The sequence below is a fragment of the Rhinoderma darwinii genome, chromosome 4 (assembly GCF_050947455.1).
Source record: "Rhinoderma darwinii isolate aRhiDar2 chromosome 4, aRhiDar2.hap1, whole genome shotgun sequence".
In the NCBI taxonomy this organism is placed as follows: Eukaryota; Metazoa; Chordata; class Amphibia; order Anura; family Rhinodermatidae; genus Rhinoderma; species Rhinoderma darwinii.
The window spans coordinates 31,561,353-31,581,011 of NC_134690.1; the positions used below are offsets into that span (position 1 = coordinate 31,561,353).

General features: G+C 38.6%; 4 protein-coding genes across 4 annotated transcripts in view; 3 read left to right on the forward strand and 1 right to left on the reverse strand.

Moving 5' to 3' along the window:
* Positions 1-19,659, reverse strand: part of EVA1A (eva-1 homolog A, regulator of programmed cell death) — a 320,400-nt gene that overhangs the window by 205,291 nt on the left and 95,450 nt on the right. The gene's annotated exons all lie outside the window — the stretch shown is intronic.
* Positions 154-2,731, forward strand: LOC142758973 (serine/threonine-protein kinase SBK1-like). The gene is made up of 3 exons (XM_075860745.1): positions 154-271; positions 637-839; positions 1,952-2,731. The coding sequence occupies exons 1-3, from the start codon at positions 154-156 to the stop codon at positions 2,729-2,731; spliced, it is 1,101 nt and encodes a 366-aa protein (XP_075716860.1).
* On the forward strand, positions 6,754-9,318 carry LOC142758974 (serine/threonine-protein kinase SBK1-like). The gene is made up of 3 exons (XM_075860746.1): positions 6,754-6,871; positions 7,221-7,423; positions 8,536-9,318. Exons 1-3 carry the CDS (start codon positions 6,754-6,756, stop codon positions 9,316-9,318), a joined length of 1,104 nt encoding a protein of 367 aa, XP_075716861.1.
* LOC142758975 (serine/threonine-protein kinase SBK1-like) lies at positions 16,355-18,913 on the forward strand. Its single transcript, XM_075860747.1, has 3 exons — positions 16,355-16,472; positions 16,823-17,025; positions 18,131-18,913. Exons 1-3 carry the CDS (start codon positions 16,355-16,357, stop codon positions 18,911-18,913), a joined length of 1,104 nt encoding a protein of 367 aa, XP_075716862.1.

Consider the following 19,659-nt stretch of genomic DNA (forward strand, 5'->3'; position numbering starts at 1 on the left):
ACTTTTTGCCAACTCAATAGATTTACCATTCATAATCCTCAATTATATGATATTCTTAGTGTAATCTTCAATGTTCATGTTATATGTCTCCTAGATTTTCTAATAGTCATTTCTTTTGATCGTGTGCATAGACAGAGTCTCTTCTAAGCGATCATGGAAAAGACTCCAGAATTTCAGATCCAAAAGATTGGAGAAAATGATTTCCAAGCGCTGAAGAATCTGGGCAAAGGGAGCTATGGTGAAGTTATCATGGCTCGTGAGAAGAATTCTGGTAAGCCTAAAAATGACAAATGTCAATCAGAGATAAATTTTATGGAATATTTTTTATAAAATTAACTACAATTTTTTTTAAATTTTTGAAAGTTGTAATTCCATAATAGTTTTTTTACATGGCTTTCATGGTATAGAATGTGATTAGGATGCATCACTAGCAGTGTCAAAGGGGTACTAAGATTTTTACTAAGCTTTTTGATTCTCACAATCAGTGGTGGTCCCTATTGCCAGACTTCATCAATGGGATCTTCACAAATGTGTCTCAGTTGACTAGATTTCACCTTTAAAGACTATTATTAAGAAAAAAAAGGGTCATTCTCCGCATAGTATTTGAGTTCTAAATATATATTTTCTTCTAAATAGGTAAAATTGTTGCCCTGAAACTGATGAAGAAAGAGAGAACAACGTTGGAAGCTTTCCTCAATGAGCTTTGCGTGTCCATCTACCTGTCAAGCTACAAAGGCATCATCTTCACTTACTCAATCTGTATGGATTTCGTTGACCACTACGTTCTGACCCAGAAAATGGCTCTTGCAGGATCCCTCCACTCCCTCATCCAGACTGGTGTAAGTATTTGTCCTATATTTGGTGTATGTCATAAATGGGTATGTCCTCAGGGTATGTCATAAATGTCATATAGATGCAGGTCCCACCTCTGGAACCAGCACCTATCTCTAAAACATGGCCCCCTTAACCACATTTTATTGCTCTGTGTTGTAGCTGAAAAGTGTGATACCCGACCATGAATTACAGAAACCGCGTAGCTCGCTTAGCTACGCTGTCTCCGTAACTCCTATAGTAGTAAATGGCAGTTACGGAAGCCTTTGTAGCATGCGAGCTACGCTATTTCCGTAACTACCATTCAGTTCTATGGGACTTATGGAAACGGGGTAGCTAAGCGAGCTATGCAATTTCCGTAATTTATGGTAGGGAATCACATGCTTCAGCCACAACACAGAGCAGTAGAACGGGGGACCCAGAGGTGGGACCCGGATCTATCTGACATTTATGACATGTCCTGTGGATATGCCATAAATGTCTCTGATGGGAAACCCCTTTAAAGTGTAGCTAAACGTTTGACAAACTTCTGACGTGTCATAGACACATGTCAGTAGTTTGGATTGGTGGGGGTCCAAGCACTGAGACCCGCACCAATGTCTAGAACGAAGCAGCTGAAGTGCTCGTGTGAGCGCTCAGCCGCTTCGTGTCTGTTCGGCTTTTTCCGGAAAGCCGATGTATCGGAGTACGGACTCATAGACTTTCTATTGACTCCGTACACAGATGCATTTATTTCCAGAAACAGGCGAACAGACACGAAGTGGCTGAGCGCTCACACAAACGCTTTAGCTGCTTCGTTCTAGCGAATGGTGAGGGTCTCATTGCTCGGACCCCCACCAATTCAAACTTCTGACATGTCACTATGACATGTCAGAAGTTTGTCAAACGTTTAGCTACACTGTAAATGTTTTGGGATATTTAGTCATTTAAAAAAGAAAATCTTTTTTAAAAAAAATTTCACTAGGGATAGTCTGAAGGAACGTGGTCATGAATGGTGTTCTTAGTTTTTCTTACAGACAGATGTTTTTATGCTCATAGACTATTTCCACATTTGCTTGATATAGACACATTTTTATATCCAGATAAAGTACGATTCTAAAGTTCTCTTCTACTTTTTCAGGTGGGAATTCCAGAAGAGATGGTGAAGCGTTGTGCGTTACAGTTGACCAAAGCTCTAGACTACATGCACAGTAAAGCACTGGTGCACAGAGACCTGAAACCAGACAATGTCCTACTAATGGACAAGGAATGTTACCACATTAAACTGAGTGACTTTGGGCTGACACAGATTACGGGAACCCTTGTTCCATACATGTCACCTATTATACCCTACATGTCTCCAGAACTATGTAAATTGAAACGTAAAGAAACCATTGTCTTGGACCCTACTGTTGACATATGGGCTCTAGGTGTGCTTCTCTATGTTGCATTCACTGGATCTGTTCCATGGAAAAGAGCAATAAAAAAAGATCAACGATTCCTGGAATTTATCTACTGGCAACGTTTTGTAGACCATATTCCACCTCCAAAACATTGGACCAAGTTCAACAGGAAGGCTCAAGATTTATTTCATGCACTGCTCTCCAAAGATCCTTCCAGCAGGTATTCTGCGACATCTGTCCTGAACCATCTTGACTTTCCATGGGGAGTAGAAGACATTCCAGAAGAAACCTCTGAGATTGTTCTTGAGGAGGATGTTGAGATGGGAGATTACGAGAGTGAAGTCATTATAATAGAAGGAGAAGAGGAGTTAATTGTAGTGGAGAATCGTGGGGATATTGAATGCATCATTATAAATGATACCACAGACGAATCTTCTTCCAGTTCCAACCACCCAACTGTGATGATTTGGGGGGATAACACCAGCCTTTGTTTAGGATCTGAGGTCGAGGTCATTTAGACTTTACCAGTTAAGGAAGTGATGACATCAAAAACTTCCAAAGTATACAAATTGGAAGCCAGTGTAAGCCAACAATATAGTTAGTTTATTGCTGGTTCCAAGGGAAAAATGTTCTCATGCACTTTACTAAGCGTTTAATCTACCCTTTTCCCTGCTATTTTTAGAGCATCATCGGTTTGAGAAGTGGTGGGTAGGTTTGGATATCTGCAATGATTACACAGATACGACTTCTACCTCCCCAGTTTAGTTTTCTTGCTTCTAGTCAATATTATTCATGAAATTGTAAATTGGAAAGGATAGAAAAAGTTATTAACACACCATCTTCACTATTTTGAGCTTCAACGTATCCTTGGGTGGTGGCCTAGACAGACATCGGAGCACTGACCGATCTCCCTGAGCTTCAGCCAAGGAAGGCAACTTGTCCCTGTCCCTTGTGGGGCCTTCTGGTTCAGAAGATTGTGGAATAGGTTAAAGGCCTTTCTCATTTTGGACAGAGGTTGCAATGCCAGTACTTATTTTTTTGTCTATTTTCTCTAATTCTGTCCCACTTATTACCTTTTATCCTTGCCAACAAAATCCCAATGCTGCCAATGGGTCTCTGTTAAAGACATATTAGAAAGCAAGAGATACAATGAATAAATTGTCCAGAGCTGTCGGCTGAATGAGCATTTGGCCCACATCTTATGTATGGCCAGCTTTAGAGACAGACACTAATTGAACAGCACTATTCTGTGTATTACTGTATTGGTTATGCTCATTACCATCTGGCACTTTATATTATTTATTTTATATTAGATATACTCTGTACTTCAACTTTTTTTTTTAACACAAAGTGATTTCGTTTTCACAGGTACATAGATGACTTTATTATTGAAACGTAGTTGAGCCGGATGTCAAGGTCAAGCTAGTTTGACATTTTAAGCTTCATTTTTGCACTTGTAGTACTAGAATTGGTCCTTGTTTCTACTTCTTCAGACCAAACCCTCCCATATTTTATGTATAATATTTTCTACTTTGTTTCCTGCTGTCCCTCTTATCAGATCACTTTGGGTAGTAGCTTCAAAGCGCAATTAAAACCAGATAATCCACAAAACCTTTATAATTAAGGGGTGTGCACACTTTTGCAACCAATTTCTTTTTTATTGCCTCAATGCTTCTAAAAGCGGTGCTGCCGGCCACCCTGCTGTGAAGGTAACTGCAATTCCCTGTACAGCCAGTGACCAGAAGGGGTCGGTATAAAGAAAGAAACTAAGAAGGGGCACTGTAACCCCTTTAATTTCAGGATTGGTGAGGGTCCTGGAAATTTAACACCACCCGGCTATATGCCAAGATTATTTGCAAAGTTGATTTTTTACTTTTATTTGAAATGTATTAGAGAGCAAAAGGGAAAAGTGGTTGCAATGGTGGACATGCTTTAATATGGTGACCCACAGCAGAAGTGTGATGGTATATGAGGGACATAGATATTTTACTTTGTCCCCGTCCTACTCCTACCCTTTTGAATGGAACCAAATGTTGTCATTTTCCATATAATGTGAAATTACACTAATAAATGCACCTTACATAATGTTACAATTGTTTTTCTTTATGCTTCAATAAACTGATTACAAATATTACATTGTTTTATCTAATTTCTTTATTAGCAGCAGATGAGAATCGAAAGATTAATAAATTTTTTATTTGTTTTCATATATTTATAATATGCAAATAGATAATTCATACATGGATATATTAATATCTAGATATGACAGATAGATAGATAGATAGATAGATAGATAGATAGATAGATAGATAGATAGATAGATAGATAGATAGATAGATAGATAGATAGATAGATAGATAGATAGATAGATAGAGCGTCCACTTGGCAAATGAGGTTTAATGTAGATAAATGTAAAGTTATGCATCTGGGTACGAACAACCTGCATGCATCATATGTCCTAGGGGGAGCTACACTGGGGGAGTCACTTGTTGAGAAGGATCTGGGTGTACTTGTAAATCATAAACTAAATAACAGCATGCAATGTCAATCAGCTGCTTCAAAGGCCAGTAAAATATTGTCGTGTATCAAAAGAGGCATGGACTCGCGGGACAGGGATGTAATATTACCACTTTACAGGGCATTAGTGAGGCCTCATCTGGAATATGCAGTCCAGTTCTGGGCTCCAGTTCATAGAAAGGATGCCCTGGAGTTGGAAAAAATACAAAGAAGAGCAACGAAGCTAATAAGGGGCATGGAGAATTTAAGTTATGAGGAAAGATTAAAAGAACTAAACCTATTTAGCCTTGAGAAAAGACGACTAAGGGGGGACATGATTAACTTATATAAATATATTAATGGCACATACAAAAAATATGGTGAAATCCTGTTCCATGTAAAACCCGCTCAAAAAACAAGGGGGCACTCCCTCCGTCTGGAGAAAAAAAGGTTCAAGCTGCAGAGGCGACAAGTCTTCTTTACTGTGAGAACGGTGAATTTATGAAATAGCCTACCGCAGGAGCTGACAGCAGGGACAGGACATGGCTTTAAAAAAGGATTAGATAATTTCCTAGAATAAAAAAATATTAGCTCCTATGTGTAGAAATTATTTACTTCCCCTTTCCCATCCCTTGGTTGAAGTTAATGGACATGTGTCTTTTTCAACCGTACAAACTATGTAACTATGCAAAGATAGATAGATAGATAGATAGATAGATAGATAGATAGATAGATAGATAGATAGATAGATAGATAGATAGATAGATAGATAGATAGATAGATAGATAGATAGATAGATAGATAGATAGATAGATAGATAGATAGGATAGATAGATAGATCCATCTAAAGCTGAGAATGGAGAGGATCACTTTCTGCTGGGGACTATCACATTTTTGCATTATCTGACAAGTAACCCATTAGTTGTAAGTGACGGTATGGTCTACATGTGCAATGATAGGAGTATAAGTTATAAATGATACGAGTATAAGTTATAAATGATAGGAGTATAAGTTATAAATGATAGGAGTATAAGTTATAAATGATAGGAGTATAAGTTATAAATGATAGGAGTATAAGTTATAAATGATAGGAGTATAAGTTATAAAGAAATGATAAACAAACATGTACTGTAAAGCTGGAGGGTGGACCTTCCGGACAATTATTCTGGTGGGGGGCCGATGTACCCCAGTAACACTCTATGTATATGACTGACAGCTCTTCTTCTATTTAGACACCTGTATGACCTTGTCATAGTGTTAACCATTTCATAGTTTTCTTGTAAGAGATATAATATGGGAGGCTCAACTTACATTTAGGACTTATTTTTGTCTCAACAGGACAAAACCTGAATAAAGAGAATATACATGATACATATAGGAGTAGACATAAGGTTGTTGTCACCACAGCAATAGGTAGAAATGGACCTTAATATGTCAAAAGCTCCTAAATCTCTTCAATTAATTATATTAAGAAATGGCAAGTACTAGTAACAATAACACATGGACTCCTCCCTGACATCCTTAATTACCCGAGTTATTCATATATTGTCCAGTCACAAAAAGACCCAATGAGACATCAAGTTCTACGTGATACCTGCATTTACATATACAAAGAGGTCATTTACATCCAATTATATATGGATGGAGGAACCTCAACTCTTGGCCACATTGTCCTTATAAGAGACAGTGGACCTCTTGCATTGCAGTCATTTCTGGTAAGGTGGACCTGTCTGCAAGTTCTTCTCATCCCAAAGATCAACTCCTAGAGAGTCAACCTTGCCGTTTGTGAGACTGAAGCTCCTGTGCTCCATAGGAGAGAATTCTTCTTGGGGAAATCCAAGTGAATCTTCATTGCCCAGGTAAGTTTCAATCTTATGCTATAAAGTTTCTAACTTTTTGCCAACTCAATAGATTTACCATTCATAATCCTCAATTATATGATGTTCTTAGTGTAATCGTCAATGTTCATGTTATATGTCTCCTAGATTTTCTAATAGAAATTTCTTTTGATTGTGTGCATAGACAGAGTCTCTTCTAAGCGATCATGGAAAAGACTCCAGAATTTGAGATCCAAAAGATTGGAGAAAATGATTTCCAAGTGCTGAAGAATCTGGGCAAAGGGAGCTATGGTGAAGTTATCATGGCTCGTGAGAAAAAGTCTGGTAAGCCTAAAAATTGTCAATCAGAGATCAATTTTATGGAATAATGTTTATAAAATTAACCACAATTTTGAAAGTTGTAATTCCATAATAGTTTTTTCTTATATGGCTTTCATGGTATAGAATGTGATTAGGATGCATCACTAGCAATGTCAAAGGGGGTCTAAGATCTTTACTAAGCTTTTTGATTCTCACAATCAGTGGTGGTCCCTATTGCCAGACTTCATCAATGGGATCTTCACAAATGTGTCTCAGTTGACTAGATTTCACCTTTATAGACTATTATTAAGAAAAAAAAGGGTCATTCTCCGCATAGTATTTGAGTTCTAAATATATATTTTCTTCCAAATAGGTAAAATTGTTGCCCTGAAACTGATGAAGAAAGAGAGAACAACGTTGCAAGCTTTCCTCAATGAGCTTTGCGTGTCCATCTACCTGTCAAGCTACAAAGGCATCATCTTCACTTACTCAATCTGTATGGATTTCGTTGACCACTACGTTCTGACCCAGAAAATGGCTCTTGCAGGATCCCTCCACTCCCTCATCCAGACTGGTGTAAGTATTTGTCATATATTTGGTGTATGTCATAAATGGGTATGTCCTCAGGGTATGTCATAACTGTCATATAGATGCAGGTCCCACCTCTGGAACCCGCACCTATCTCTAAAACATGGCCCCCTTAACCCCATTTTATTGCTCTGTGTTGTAGCTGAAAAGTGCGATACCCGACCATGAATTACAGAAACCGCGTAGCTCGCTTAGCTACACTGTCTCCGTAACTCCTATAGTAGTGCATGGCAGTTACGGAAGCCTTTGTAGCATGCGAGCTACGCTATTTCCGTAACTACCATTCAGTTCTATGGGACTTATGGAAACGGGGTAGCTAAGCGAGCTATGCGGTTTCCGTAAATTATGGTAGGGAATCACATGCTTCAGCCACAACACAGAGCGGTAGAACGGGGGACCCAGAGGTGGGACCCGCATCTATCTGACATTTATGACATGTCCTGTGGATATGCCATAAATGTCTCTGATGGGAAACCCCTTTAAAGTGTAGCTAAACGTTTGACAAACTTCTGACGTGTCATAGACACATGTCAGTAGTTTGGATTGGTGGGGGTCCAAGCACTGAGACCCGCACCAATGTCTAGAACGAAGCAGCTGAAGTGCTCGTGTGAGCGCTCAGCCGCTTCGTGTCTGTTCGGCTTTTTCCGGAAAGCCGATGTATCGGAGTACGGACTCATAGACTTTCTATTGACTCCGTACACAGATGCATTTATTTCCAGAAACAGGCGAACAGACACGAAGTGGCTGAGCGCTCACACAAACGCTTTAGCTGCTTCGTTCTAGCGATTGGTGAGGGTCTCAGTGCTCGGACCCCCACCAATTCAAACTTCTGACATGTCACTATGACATGTCAGAAGTTTGTCAAACGTTTAGCTACACTGTAAATGTTTTGGGATATTTAGTCATTTAAAAAAGAAAATCTTTTAAAAAAAAATTTTCACTAGGGATAGTCTGAAGGAACGTGGTCATCAATGGTTTTCTTAGTTTTCCTTACAGACAGATGTTTTTATGCTCATAGACTATTTCCACATTTGCTTGATATAGACACATTTTTATATCCAGATAAAGTACGATTCTAAAGTTCTCTTCTACTTTTTCAGGTGGGAATTCCAGAAGAGATGGTGAAGCGTTGTGCGTTACAGTTGACCAAAGCTCTAGACTACATGCACAGTAAAGCACTGGTGCACAGAGACCTGAAACCAGACAATGTCCTACTAATGGACAAGGAATGTTACCACATTAAACTGAGTGACTTTGGGCTGACACAGATTACGGGAACCCTTGTTCCATACATGTCACCTATTATACCCTACATGTCTCCAGAACTTTGTAAATTGAAACGTAAAGAAACCATTGTCTTGGACCCTAGTGTTGACATATGGGCTCTAGGTGTGCTCCTCTATGTTGCATTCACTGGATCTGTTCCATGGAAAAGAGCAATAAAAAAAGATCAACGATTCCTGGAATTTATCTACTGGCAACGTTTTGTAGACCATATTCCACCTCCAAAACATTGGACCAAGTTCAACAGGAAGGCTGAAGATTTATTTCATGCACTGCTCTCCAAAGATCCTTCCAGCAGGTATTCTGCGACATCTGTCCTGAACAATCTAGACTTTCCATGGGGAGTAGAAGACATTCCAGAAGAAACCTCTGAGATTGTTCTTGAGGAAGAGGATGTTGAGATGGGAGATTACGAGAGTGAAGTCATTATAATAGAAGGAGAAGAGGAGTTAATTGTAGTGGAGAATCGTGGGGATATTGAATGCATCATTCTACATGATACCACAGACGAATCTTCTTCCAGTTCCAACCACCCAACAGTGCTGATTTGGGGGGATAACACCAGCCTTTGTGTAGGATCTGAGGTCGAGGTCATTTAGACTTTAACAATTAAGGAAGTGATGACATCAAAAACTTCCAAAGTATACAAATTGGAAACCAGTGTAAGCCAACAATATAGTTAGTTTATTGCTGGTTCCAAGTGAATGTTCTCATGCACTTTACTAAGGATTTAATCTGCTCTCTTCCCTGCTATTTTTAGGGGATCATCGGTTTGAGAAGTGGTGGGCAGGTTTGGATATCCACAACGATTACACAGATACCTCCCCAGTTTAGTTTTCTTGCTTCTAGTCAATATTATTCATGAAATTGTAAATTGGAAAGGATAGAAAAAGTTATTAACACACCATCTTCACTATTTTGAGCTCCAACGTATCCTTGGGTGGTGGCCTAGACAGACATCTGAGCACTGACCGGTCTCCATGAGCTTCAGCCAAGGAAGGCAACTTGTCCCTGACCCTTGTAGGGGCCTTCTGGTTCAGAAGATTGTGGAATAGGTTAAAGGCCTTTCTCATTTTGGACAGAGGTTGCAATGCCAATACTTTTTTTTTTGTCCCTTAATTAAATATTTTCTCTAATTCTGTCCCACTTATTACCTCTTATCCTTGCCAAAAAAAAACCAATGCTACCAATGGGTCTCTGTTTAAGACATATTAGAAAGCAAGAGATATAATGCATAAATTGTCCAGGGCTGTTGGCTGAACGAGCATTTGGCCCACATCTTATGTATGGCCAGCTTTAGAGACAGACACTAATTGAACAGCACTATTCTGTGTATTACTGTATTGGTTTTGCTCATTACCATCTGGCACTTTATATTATTTATTTTATATTAGATATACTTTGTACTCCAACTTTTTTTTTTAACAACAAAGTGATTTAGAATTCACAGGTACATAGATGACTTTATTATTGAAACGTAGTTGAGCCGGATGTCAAGGTCAAGCTAGTTTGACATTTTAAGCTTCATTTTTGCACTTGTAGTACTAGAATTGGTCCTTGTTTCTACTTCTTCAGACCAAACCCTCCCATATTTTATGTATAATCTTTTCTACTTTGTTTCCTGCTGTCCCCCTTATCAGATCACGTTAGATAGTAGCTTCAAAGCGCAATTAAAACCAGATAATCCACAAAACCTTTATAATTAAGGGGTGTGCACACTTTTGCAACCAATTTCTTTTTTATTGCCTCAATGCTTCTAAAAGCGGTGCTGCCGGCCACCCTGCTATGAAGAAAACTTCAGTTCCCTTTACAGCCAGTAGCCAGAAGGGGTCGGTATACAGAAAGAAACTAAGAAGGGGCACTGTAACCCCTTTAATCTCAGGATTGGTGAGGGTCCTGGAAATTTAACACCACCCGGCTATATGCCAAGATTATTTACCAAATTGATTTTTTTACTTTTATTTGAAATGTATTAGAGCGCAAAAGGGAAAAATGGTTGCAATGGTGGACATGCTTTAATATGGTGACCCACAGCAGAAGTGTGATGTATATGAGGGACATAGATATATTACTTTGCCCCCGTCCTACTCCTACCCTTCTGAATGGAATCAAATGTTGACTTTTTTCATATAATGTGAAATTACACTAATAAATGCACCTTACATAATGTTACAATTGTTTTTCTTTATGCTTCAATAAACTGATTAAAAATATTACATTGTTTTATCTAATTTCTTTATTAGCAGCAGATGAGAATCGAAAGATTAATAAAAAATATATTTGTTTTCATATATTTATAATATGCAAATAGATAATTCATACATGGATATATTAATATCTAGATATGACAGACAGATGATAGATAGATAGATAGATAGATAGATAGATAGATAGATAGATAGATAGATAGATAGATAGATAGATAGATAGAGCGTCCACTTGGCAAATTAAGTTTAATGTAGATAAATGTAAAGTTATGCATCTGGGTACGAACAACCTGCATGCATCATATGTCCTAGGGGGAGCTACACTGGGGGAGTCACTTGTTGAAAAGGATCTGGGTGTACTTGTAAATCATAAACTAAATAACAGCATGCAGTGTCAATCAGCTGCTTCAAAGGCCAGTAAAATATCGTCGTGTATCAAAAGAGGCATGGACTCGCGGGACAGGGATGTAATATTACCACTTTACAGGGCATTAGTGAGGCCTCATCTGGAATATGCAGTCCAGTTCTGGGCTCCAGTTCATAGAAAGGATGCCCTGGAGTTGGAAAAAATACAAAGAAGAGCAACGAAGCTAATAAGGGGCATGGAGAATCTAAGTTATGAGGAAAGATTAAAAGAACAAAACCTATTTAGCCTTGAGAAAAGACGACTAAGGGGGGACATGATTAACTTATATAAATATATGAATGGCACATACAAAAAATATGGTGAAATCCTGTTCCATGTAAAACCCCCTCAAAAAACAAGGGGGCACTCCCTCCGTCTGGAGAAAAAAAGGTTCAAGCTGCAGAGGCGACAAGGCTTCTTTACAGTGAGAACTGTGAATCTATGGAATAGCCTACCGCAGGAGCCGTCACAGGAGGGACAGTAGATGGCTTTAAAAAAGGCTTAGATAATTTCCTAGAACAAAAAAATATTAGCTCCTATGTGTAGAATTTTTTTACTTCCCCTTTCCCATCCCTTGGTTGAACTTGATGGACATGTGTCTTTTTCAACCGTACAAACTATGTAACTATGCAACGAAAAAGTTGTTGTTTCTTAGCAGCAGATGAGAATCGAAAGATTAATAAAAAATGTATTTGTTTTCATATATTTATAATATTCAAATACATAATTCATACATGGATATATTAAGACATAGACAGACAGACAGACAGACATATAGATAGATAGATAGATAGATAGATAGATAGATAGATAGATAGATAGATAGATAGATAGATAGATAGATAGATAGATAGATAGATAGATAGATAGATAGATAGATAGATAGATAGATAGATAGATAGATAGATAGATAGATAGATGTGAAGATAGGGTGAAGATTGTGAGGAGGTTGAAACCTTGTGGGAGGTAAACACTGAAAAAATTACTTTTGGTGTAATCTATAGACCCCCCAATATAACTGAAGATGGAAGGTCAGCTATATAAACAGATGGAGCGGGCTGCACAGGCGGGTACTGTAGTGATAATGGGAGATTTTAATTACCGGGATATTAATTGGTGTCATGGTTCGGTTTCAACTGCAAAGGGGAGACATTTCCTCAACCTGTTGCAGGAAAATTTTATGGGCCAGTTTGTGGAAGACCCGACTAGAGGTGAAGCTCTGTTGGATCTGGTCATTTCTAATAATGCAGAGCTTGTTGGGAATGTCAATGTTCGTGAAAACCTCGGTAACAGTGATCATAATATAGTTATATTTTACCTATACTGTAAAAAACAAACGCAGGCTGGGAGGGCAAAAACATTTAATTTAAGAAGGCCAATTTCCCCAGGATGAGGGCGGCAATTCAGGATATAGACTGGGAAGAACTAATGTCAAATAATGGGACAAATGATAAATGGGAGATTTTCAAATCTACTTTGGGTAATTATAGTGCAAAATGTAATCCTATAGGTAACAAGTATAAACGACTAAAATTAAACCCCACATGGCTTACACCTTCTGTGAAAGGGGCAATACATGACAAAAAAAGGGCATTTAAAAAATACAAATCTGAGGGTACATCTGCAGCCTTTGTAAAATATAAAGAGCTTAATAAAATCTGTAAAAAGATAATAAAATCAGCAAAAATACAAAATGAAACGCAGGTGGCCAAGGATAGTAAAACATATCCCAAAAAATTCTTCAAGTATATAAATGCTAAAAAGCTAAGGTCTGAACATGTAGGACCCTTAGATAGTGGTAATGGGGAGTTGGTCACAGGGGATCAAGAGAAGGCAGAGTTACTAAATGGGTTCTTTAGCTCTGTATATACAACTGAAGAAAGAGCAGCTGATGTAGCCGCTGCCAGTGCTGTTAATATATCAGTTGATATACTGAATTGGATGAATGTAGATATGGTCCAAGCTAAATTAAATAAAATAAACGTACACAAGGCCCCGGGACCAGATGGGCTACACCCTAGAGTTCTTAAGGAGCTTAGTTCTGTTATTTCTGTCCCCCTCTTCATAATATTTAGAGAGTCTCTCATGACTGGTATAGTGCCAAGGGACTGGCGCAGGGCAAATGTGGTGCCTATTTTCAAAAAGGGCTCTAGGTCTTCGCCGGGTAATTATAGACCAGTAAGCTTAACATCAATTGTGGGGAAAATGTTAGAGGGGCTATTGAGGGACTATATACAGAATTATGTGACAATAAATAGTATTATAAGTTACAGCCAGCACGGTTTTACTAAGGACAGAAGCTGTCAAACCAACCTGATTTGTTTTTATGAAGAGGTAAGCAGAAGCCTAGACAGAGGGGCCGCTGTGGATTTAGTGTTTTTGGACTTTGCAAAGGCATTTGACACTGTCCCCCATAGACGTCTAATGGGTAAATTAAGGACTATAGGTTTAGAAAATATAGTTTGTAATTGGATTGAGAATTGGCTCAAGGACCGTATCCAGAGAGTTGTGGTCAGTGATACCTACTCTGAATAGTCCCCGGTAATAAGTGGTGTACCCCAGGGTTCAGTGCTGGGACAACTATTATTCAACTTATTTATTAATGATATAGAGGATGGGATTAATAGCACTATTTCTACTTTTGCAGATGACACCAAGCTATGTAGTATAGTTCAGACTATGGAAGATGTTCATGAATTACAGGCAGATTTAAACAAACTAAGTGTTTGGGCGTCTACTTGGAAAATGAAGTTTAATGTAGATAAATGTAAAGTTATGCACCTGGGTACGAACAACCTGCATGCATCATATGTCCAAGGGGAGCTACACTGGGGGAGTCACTTGTTGAAAAGGATCTGGGTGTACTTGTAAATCATAAACTAAATAACAGCATGCAATGTCAATCAGCTGCTTCAAAGGCAAGTAAAATATTGTCGTGTATCAAAAGAGGCATGGACTCGCGGGACAGGGATGTAATATTACCACTTTACAAAGCATTAGTGAGGCCTTATCTAGAATATGCAGTTCAGTTCTGGGCTCCAGTTCATAGAAAGGATGCCCTGGAGTTGGAAAAAATACAAAGAAGAGCAACAAAGCTAATAAGGGCCATGGAGAATCTAAATTATGAGGAAAGATTAAAAGAACTAAACCTATTTAGCCTTGAGAAAAGACGACTAAGGGGGGACATGATTAACTTATATAAATATATGAATGGCACATACAAAAAATATGGTGAAATCCTGTTCCATGTAAAAAAAACTCAAAAAACAAGGGGGCACTCCCTCCGTCTGGAAAAAGGAAGGTTCAACCTGCAGAGGCGACAAGCCTTCTTTACTGTGAGAACGGTGAATTTATGGAATAGCCTACCGCAGGAGCCGTCACAGCAGGGACAGTAGATGGCTTTAAAAAAGGCTTAGATAATTTCCTAGAATAAAAAAATATTAGCTCCTATGTGTAGAAATTTTTTACTTCCCCTTTCCCATCCCTTGGTTGAACTTGATGGACATGTGTCTTTTTCAACCGTACAAACTATGTAACTATGTAACTATGCAACGATAGATAGATAGATAGATAGATAGATAGATAGATAGATAGATAGATAGATAGATAGATAGATAGATAGATAGATAGATAGATAGATAGATAGATAGATGATAGATAGATCCATCTAAAGCTGAGAATGGAGAGGATCACTTTCTGCTGGGGACTATCACATTTTTGCATTATCTGACAAGTAACCCATTAGTTGTAAGTGACGGTATGGTCTACATGTGCAATTATAGGAGTATAAGTTATAAATGATAGGAGTATAAGTTATAAATGATAGGAGTATAAGTTATAAATGATAGGAGTATAAGTTATAAATGATAGGAGTATAAGTTATAAATGATCGGAGTATAAGTTATAAATGATAGGAGTATAAGTTATAAATGATAGGAGTATAAGTTATAAATGATAGCAGTATAAGTTATAAATGATAGGAGTATAAGTTATAAATGATAGGAGTATAAGTTATAAATGATAGGAGTATAAGTTATAAATGATAGGAGTATAAGTTATAAATGATAGGAGTATAAGTTATAAAGAAATGATAAACAGACATGTACTGTAAAGCTGGAGGATGGACCTTCCAGACAATCATTCTGGTGGGGGGCCGATGTACCCCAGTAACACTCTATGTATATGATTGACAGCTCTTCTTCTATTTAGACACCTGTATGACCTTGTCATAGTGTTAACCATTTCATAGTTTTCTTGTAAGAGATATAATATGGGAGGTTCAACTTACATTTAGGACTTATTGTTGTTTCAACAGGACACAAACCTGAATAAAGAGCATATACATGATACATATAGGAGTATACATAAGGTTGTTGTCACCACAGCAATAGGTAGAAATGGACCTTAATATGTCAAAAGCTCCTAAATCTCTTCAATTAATTATATTAAGAAATGGCAAGTACTAGTAACAATAACACATGGACTCCTCCCTGACATCCTTAATTACCCGAGTTATTCATATATTGTCCAGTCACAAAAAGACCCAATGAGACATCAAGTTCTACGTGATACCTGCATTTACATATACAAAGAGGTAATTTACATCCAATTATATATGGATGGAGGAACCTCAACTCTTGGCCACATTGTCCTTATAAGAGACAGTGGACCTCTTGCATTGCAGTCATTTCTGGTAAGGTGGACCTGTCTGCAAGTTCTTCTCATCCCAAAGATCAACTCCTAGAGAGTCAACCTTGCCGTTTGGGAGACTGAAGCTCCTGTGCTCCATAGGAGGGAATTCTTCTTGGGGAAATCCAAGTGAATCTTCATTGCCCAGGTAAGTTTCAATCTTATGCTGTAAAGTTTCTAACTTTTTGCCAACTCAATAGATTTACCACTCATAATCCTCAATTATATGATATTCTTAGTGTAATCTTCAATGTTCATGTTATATGTCTCCTATATTTTCTAATAGTAATTTATTTTGATTGTGTGCATAGACAGAGTCTCTTCTAAGCGATCATGGAAAAGACTCCAGAATTTCACATCCAAAAGATTGGAGAAAATGATTTCCAAGTGCTGAAGAATCTGGGCAAAGGGAGCTATGGTGAAGTTATCATGGCTCGTGAGAAGAAGTCTGGTAAGCCTAAAATTTGTCAATCAGAGATCGATTTTCTGGAATAATGTTTATCAAATTAACCACAATTTTGAAAGTTGTAATTCCATAATAGTTTTTTCTTATATGGCTTTCATGGTATAGAATGTGATTAGGATGCATCACTAGCAATGTCAAAGGGGTACTAAGATTTTTACTAAGCTTTTTGATTCTCAAAATCAGTGGTGGTCCCTATTGCCAGACTTCATCAATGGGATCTTCACAAATGTGTCTCAGTTGACTATATTACACCTTTAAAGGCTATTATTAAGGGGGGGGGGAGGTCATTCTCCACATAGTATTTGAGTTTTAAATATATATTTTCTTCCAAATAGGTAAAATTGTTGCCCTGAAACTGATGAAGAAAGAGAGAACAACGTTGCAAGCTTTCCTCAATGAGCTTTGCGTGTCCATCTACCTGTCAAGCTACAAAGGCATCATCTTCACTTACTCAATCTGTATGGATTTCGTTGACCACTACGTTCTGACCCAGAAAATGGCTCTTGCAGGATCCCTCCACTCCCTCATCCAGACTGGTGTAAGTATTTGTCCTTTATTTGGTGCATGTCATAAATGGGTATGTCCTCAGGGTATGTCATAAATGTCATATAGATGCAGGTCCCACCTCTGGAACCCGCACCTATCTCTAAAACATGGCCCCCTTAACCCCATTTTACTGCTCTGTGTTGTAGCTGAAAAGTGCGATACCCGACCATGAATTACGGAAACCGCGTAGCTTAGCTACGCTGTTTTGGTAACTCCTATAGTAGTGCATGGCAGTTACGGAAGCCTTTGTAGCATGCGAGCTACGCTATTTTCGTAACTACCATTCAGTTCTATGGGACTTATGGAAACAGGGTAGCTAAGCGAGCTATGCGGTTTCTGTAAATTATGGTAGGGAATCACATGCTTCAGCCACAACACAGAGCAGTAGAACGGGGTACCCAGAGGTGGGACCCGGATCTATTTGACATTTATGACATGTCCTGTGGATATGTCAGAAATGTCTCTAATGGGAAACCCCTTTAAAGTTTAGATAAACGTTTGACAAACTTCTGACATGTCATAGGGACATGTCAGTAGTTTGGATTGGTGGGGTCCGAGCACTGAGACCCCCACCAATGTCTAGAACGAAGCAGCTGAAGTGCTCGTGTGAGCGCTCAGCCGCTTCGTGCCTGTTCGGCTTTTTCCGGAAAGCCGATGTATCGGTGTACGGGCTCATAGACTTTCTTTTGAGTCCATACACCGATACATTTATTTCCAGAAACAGCCGAACAGACACGAAGCAGCTGAACGCTCACACAAACGCTTTAGCTGCTTCGTTCTAGCGATTGGTGAGGGTCTCAGTGCTCGGACCCCCACCAATCCAAACTTCTGACATGTCACTATGACATCTCAGAAGTTTGTCAAATGTTTAGCTACACTTTAAATGTTTTGGGATATTTAGTAATTTAAAAAAAAAAATCTTTCAATTTTTTTTTTACTGGGGATAGTCTGAAGGAACGTGCTCATGAATGGTGTTCTTAGTTTTCCTTACAGACAGATGTTTTTATGCTCATAGACTATTTCCACATTTGCTTGATATAGACACATTTTTATATCCAGATAAAATACGATTCTAAAGTTCTCTTCTACTTTTTCAGGTGGGAATTCCAGAAGAGATGGTGAAGCGTTGTGCGTTACAGTTGACCAAAGCTCTAGACTACATGCACAGTAAAGCACTGGTGCACAGAGACCTGAAACCAGACAATGTCCTACTAATGGACAAGGAATGTTACCACATTAAACTGAGTGACTTTGGCCTGACACAGATTACAGGAACCCTTGTTCCATACATGTCACCTATTATACCCTACATGTCTCCAGAACTTTGTAAATTGAAACGTAAAGAAACCATTGTCTTGGACCCTAGTGTTGACATATGGGCTCTAGGTGTGCTCCTCTATGTTACATTCACTGGATCTGTTCCATGGAAAAGAGCAATAAAAAAAGATCAACTATTCCTGGAATTTATCTACTGGCAACGTTTTGTAGACCATATTCCACCTCCAAAACATTGGGCCAAGTTCAACAGGAAGGCTCAAGATTTATTTCATGCACTGCTCTCCAAAGATCCTTCCAGCAGGTATTCTGCGACATCTGTCCTGAACAATCTAGACTTTCCATGGGGAGTAGAAGACATTCCAGAAGAAACCTCTGAGATTGTTCTTGAGGAAGAGGATGTTGAGATGGGAGATTACGAGAGTGAAGTCATTATAATAGAAGGAGAAGAGGAGTTAATTGTAGTGGAGAATCGTGGGGATATTGAATGCATCATTCTACATGATACCACAGATGACTCTTCTTCCAATTCCAACCACCCAACTGTGATGATTTGGGGGGATAACACCAGCCTTTGTTTAGGATCTGAGGTCGAGGTCATTTAGACTTTGTTAGTTAAGGAAGTGAAGACATCAAAAACTTCCAAAGTATACAAATTGGAAGCCAGTGTAAGCCAACAATATAGTTAGTTTATTGCTGGTTCCAAGTGAAAAATGTTCTCATGCACTTTACTAAGGCTTTAATCTGCCCTTTTCCCTGCTATTTTTAGAGCATCATCGGTTTGAGAAGTGGTGGGTAGGTTTGGATATCTGCAATGATTACACAGATACGACTTCTACCTCCCCAGTTTAGTTTTCTTGCTTCTTGTCAATATTATTCATGAAATTGTAAATTGGAAAGGATAGAAAAAGTTATTAACACACCATCTTCACTATTTTGAGCTCCAACGTATCCTTGGGTGGTGGCCGAGACAGACATCGGAGCACTGACCGGTCTCCCTGAGCTTCAGCCAAGGAAGGCAACTTGTCCCTGTCCCTTGTGGGGCCTTCTGGTTCAGAAGATTGTGGAATAGGTTAAAGGCCTTTCTAATTTTGGACAGAGGTTGCAATGCCAATACTTTTTTTTTGTGTCTATTTTCTCTAATTCTGTCCCACTTATTACCTTTTATCCTTGCCAACAAAATCCCAATGCTACCAATGGGTCTCTGTTTAAGACATATTAGAAAGCAAGAGATACAATGAATAAATTGTCCAGGGCTGTCGGCTGAACGAGCATTTGGCCCACATCTTATGTATGGCCAGCTGTAGAGACAGACACTAATTGAACAGCACTATTCTGTGTATTACTGTAT

Coding starts and splice junctions, on each gene's coding strand:
- LOC142758974 (XM_075860746.1), top strand. CDS start 6,754: ATGGAAAAGACTCCAGAATTTGAGATCCAAAAGATTGGAGAAAATGAT. Junction 6,872..7,220: donor GGCTCGTGAGAAAAAGTCTG/GTAAGCCTAAAA, acceptor TCTTCCAAATAG/GTAAAATTGTTGCCCTGAAA. Junction 7,424..8,535: donor ACTCCCTCATCCAGACTGGT/GTAAGTATTTGT, acceptor CTACTTTTTCAG/GTGGGAATTCCAGAAGAGAT.
- LOC142758973 (XM_075860745.1), top strand. CDS start 154: ATGGAAAAGACTCCAGAATTTCAGATCCAAAAGATTGGAGAAAATGAT. Junction 272..636: donor GGCTCGTGAGAAGAATTCTG/GTAAGCCTAAAA, acceptor TCTTCTAAATAG/GTAAAATTGTTGCCCTGAAA. Junction 840..1,951: donor ACTCCCTCATCCAGACTGGT/GTAAGTATTTGT, acceptor CTACTTTTTCAG/GTGGGAATTCCAGAAGAGAT.
- LOC142758975 (XM_075860747.1), top strand. CDS start 16,355: ATGGAAAAGACTCCAGAATTTCACATCCAAAAGATTGGAGAAAATGAT. Junction 16,473..16,822: donor GGCTCGTGAGAAGAAGTCTG/GTAAGCCTAAAA, acceptor TCTTCCAAATAG/GTAAAATTGTTGCCCTGAAA. Junction 17,026..18,130: donor ACTCCCTCATCCAGACTGGT/GTAAGTATTTGT, acceptor CTACTTTTTCAG/GTGGGAATTCCAGAAGAGAT.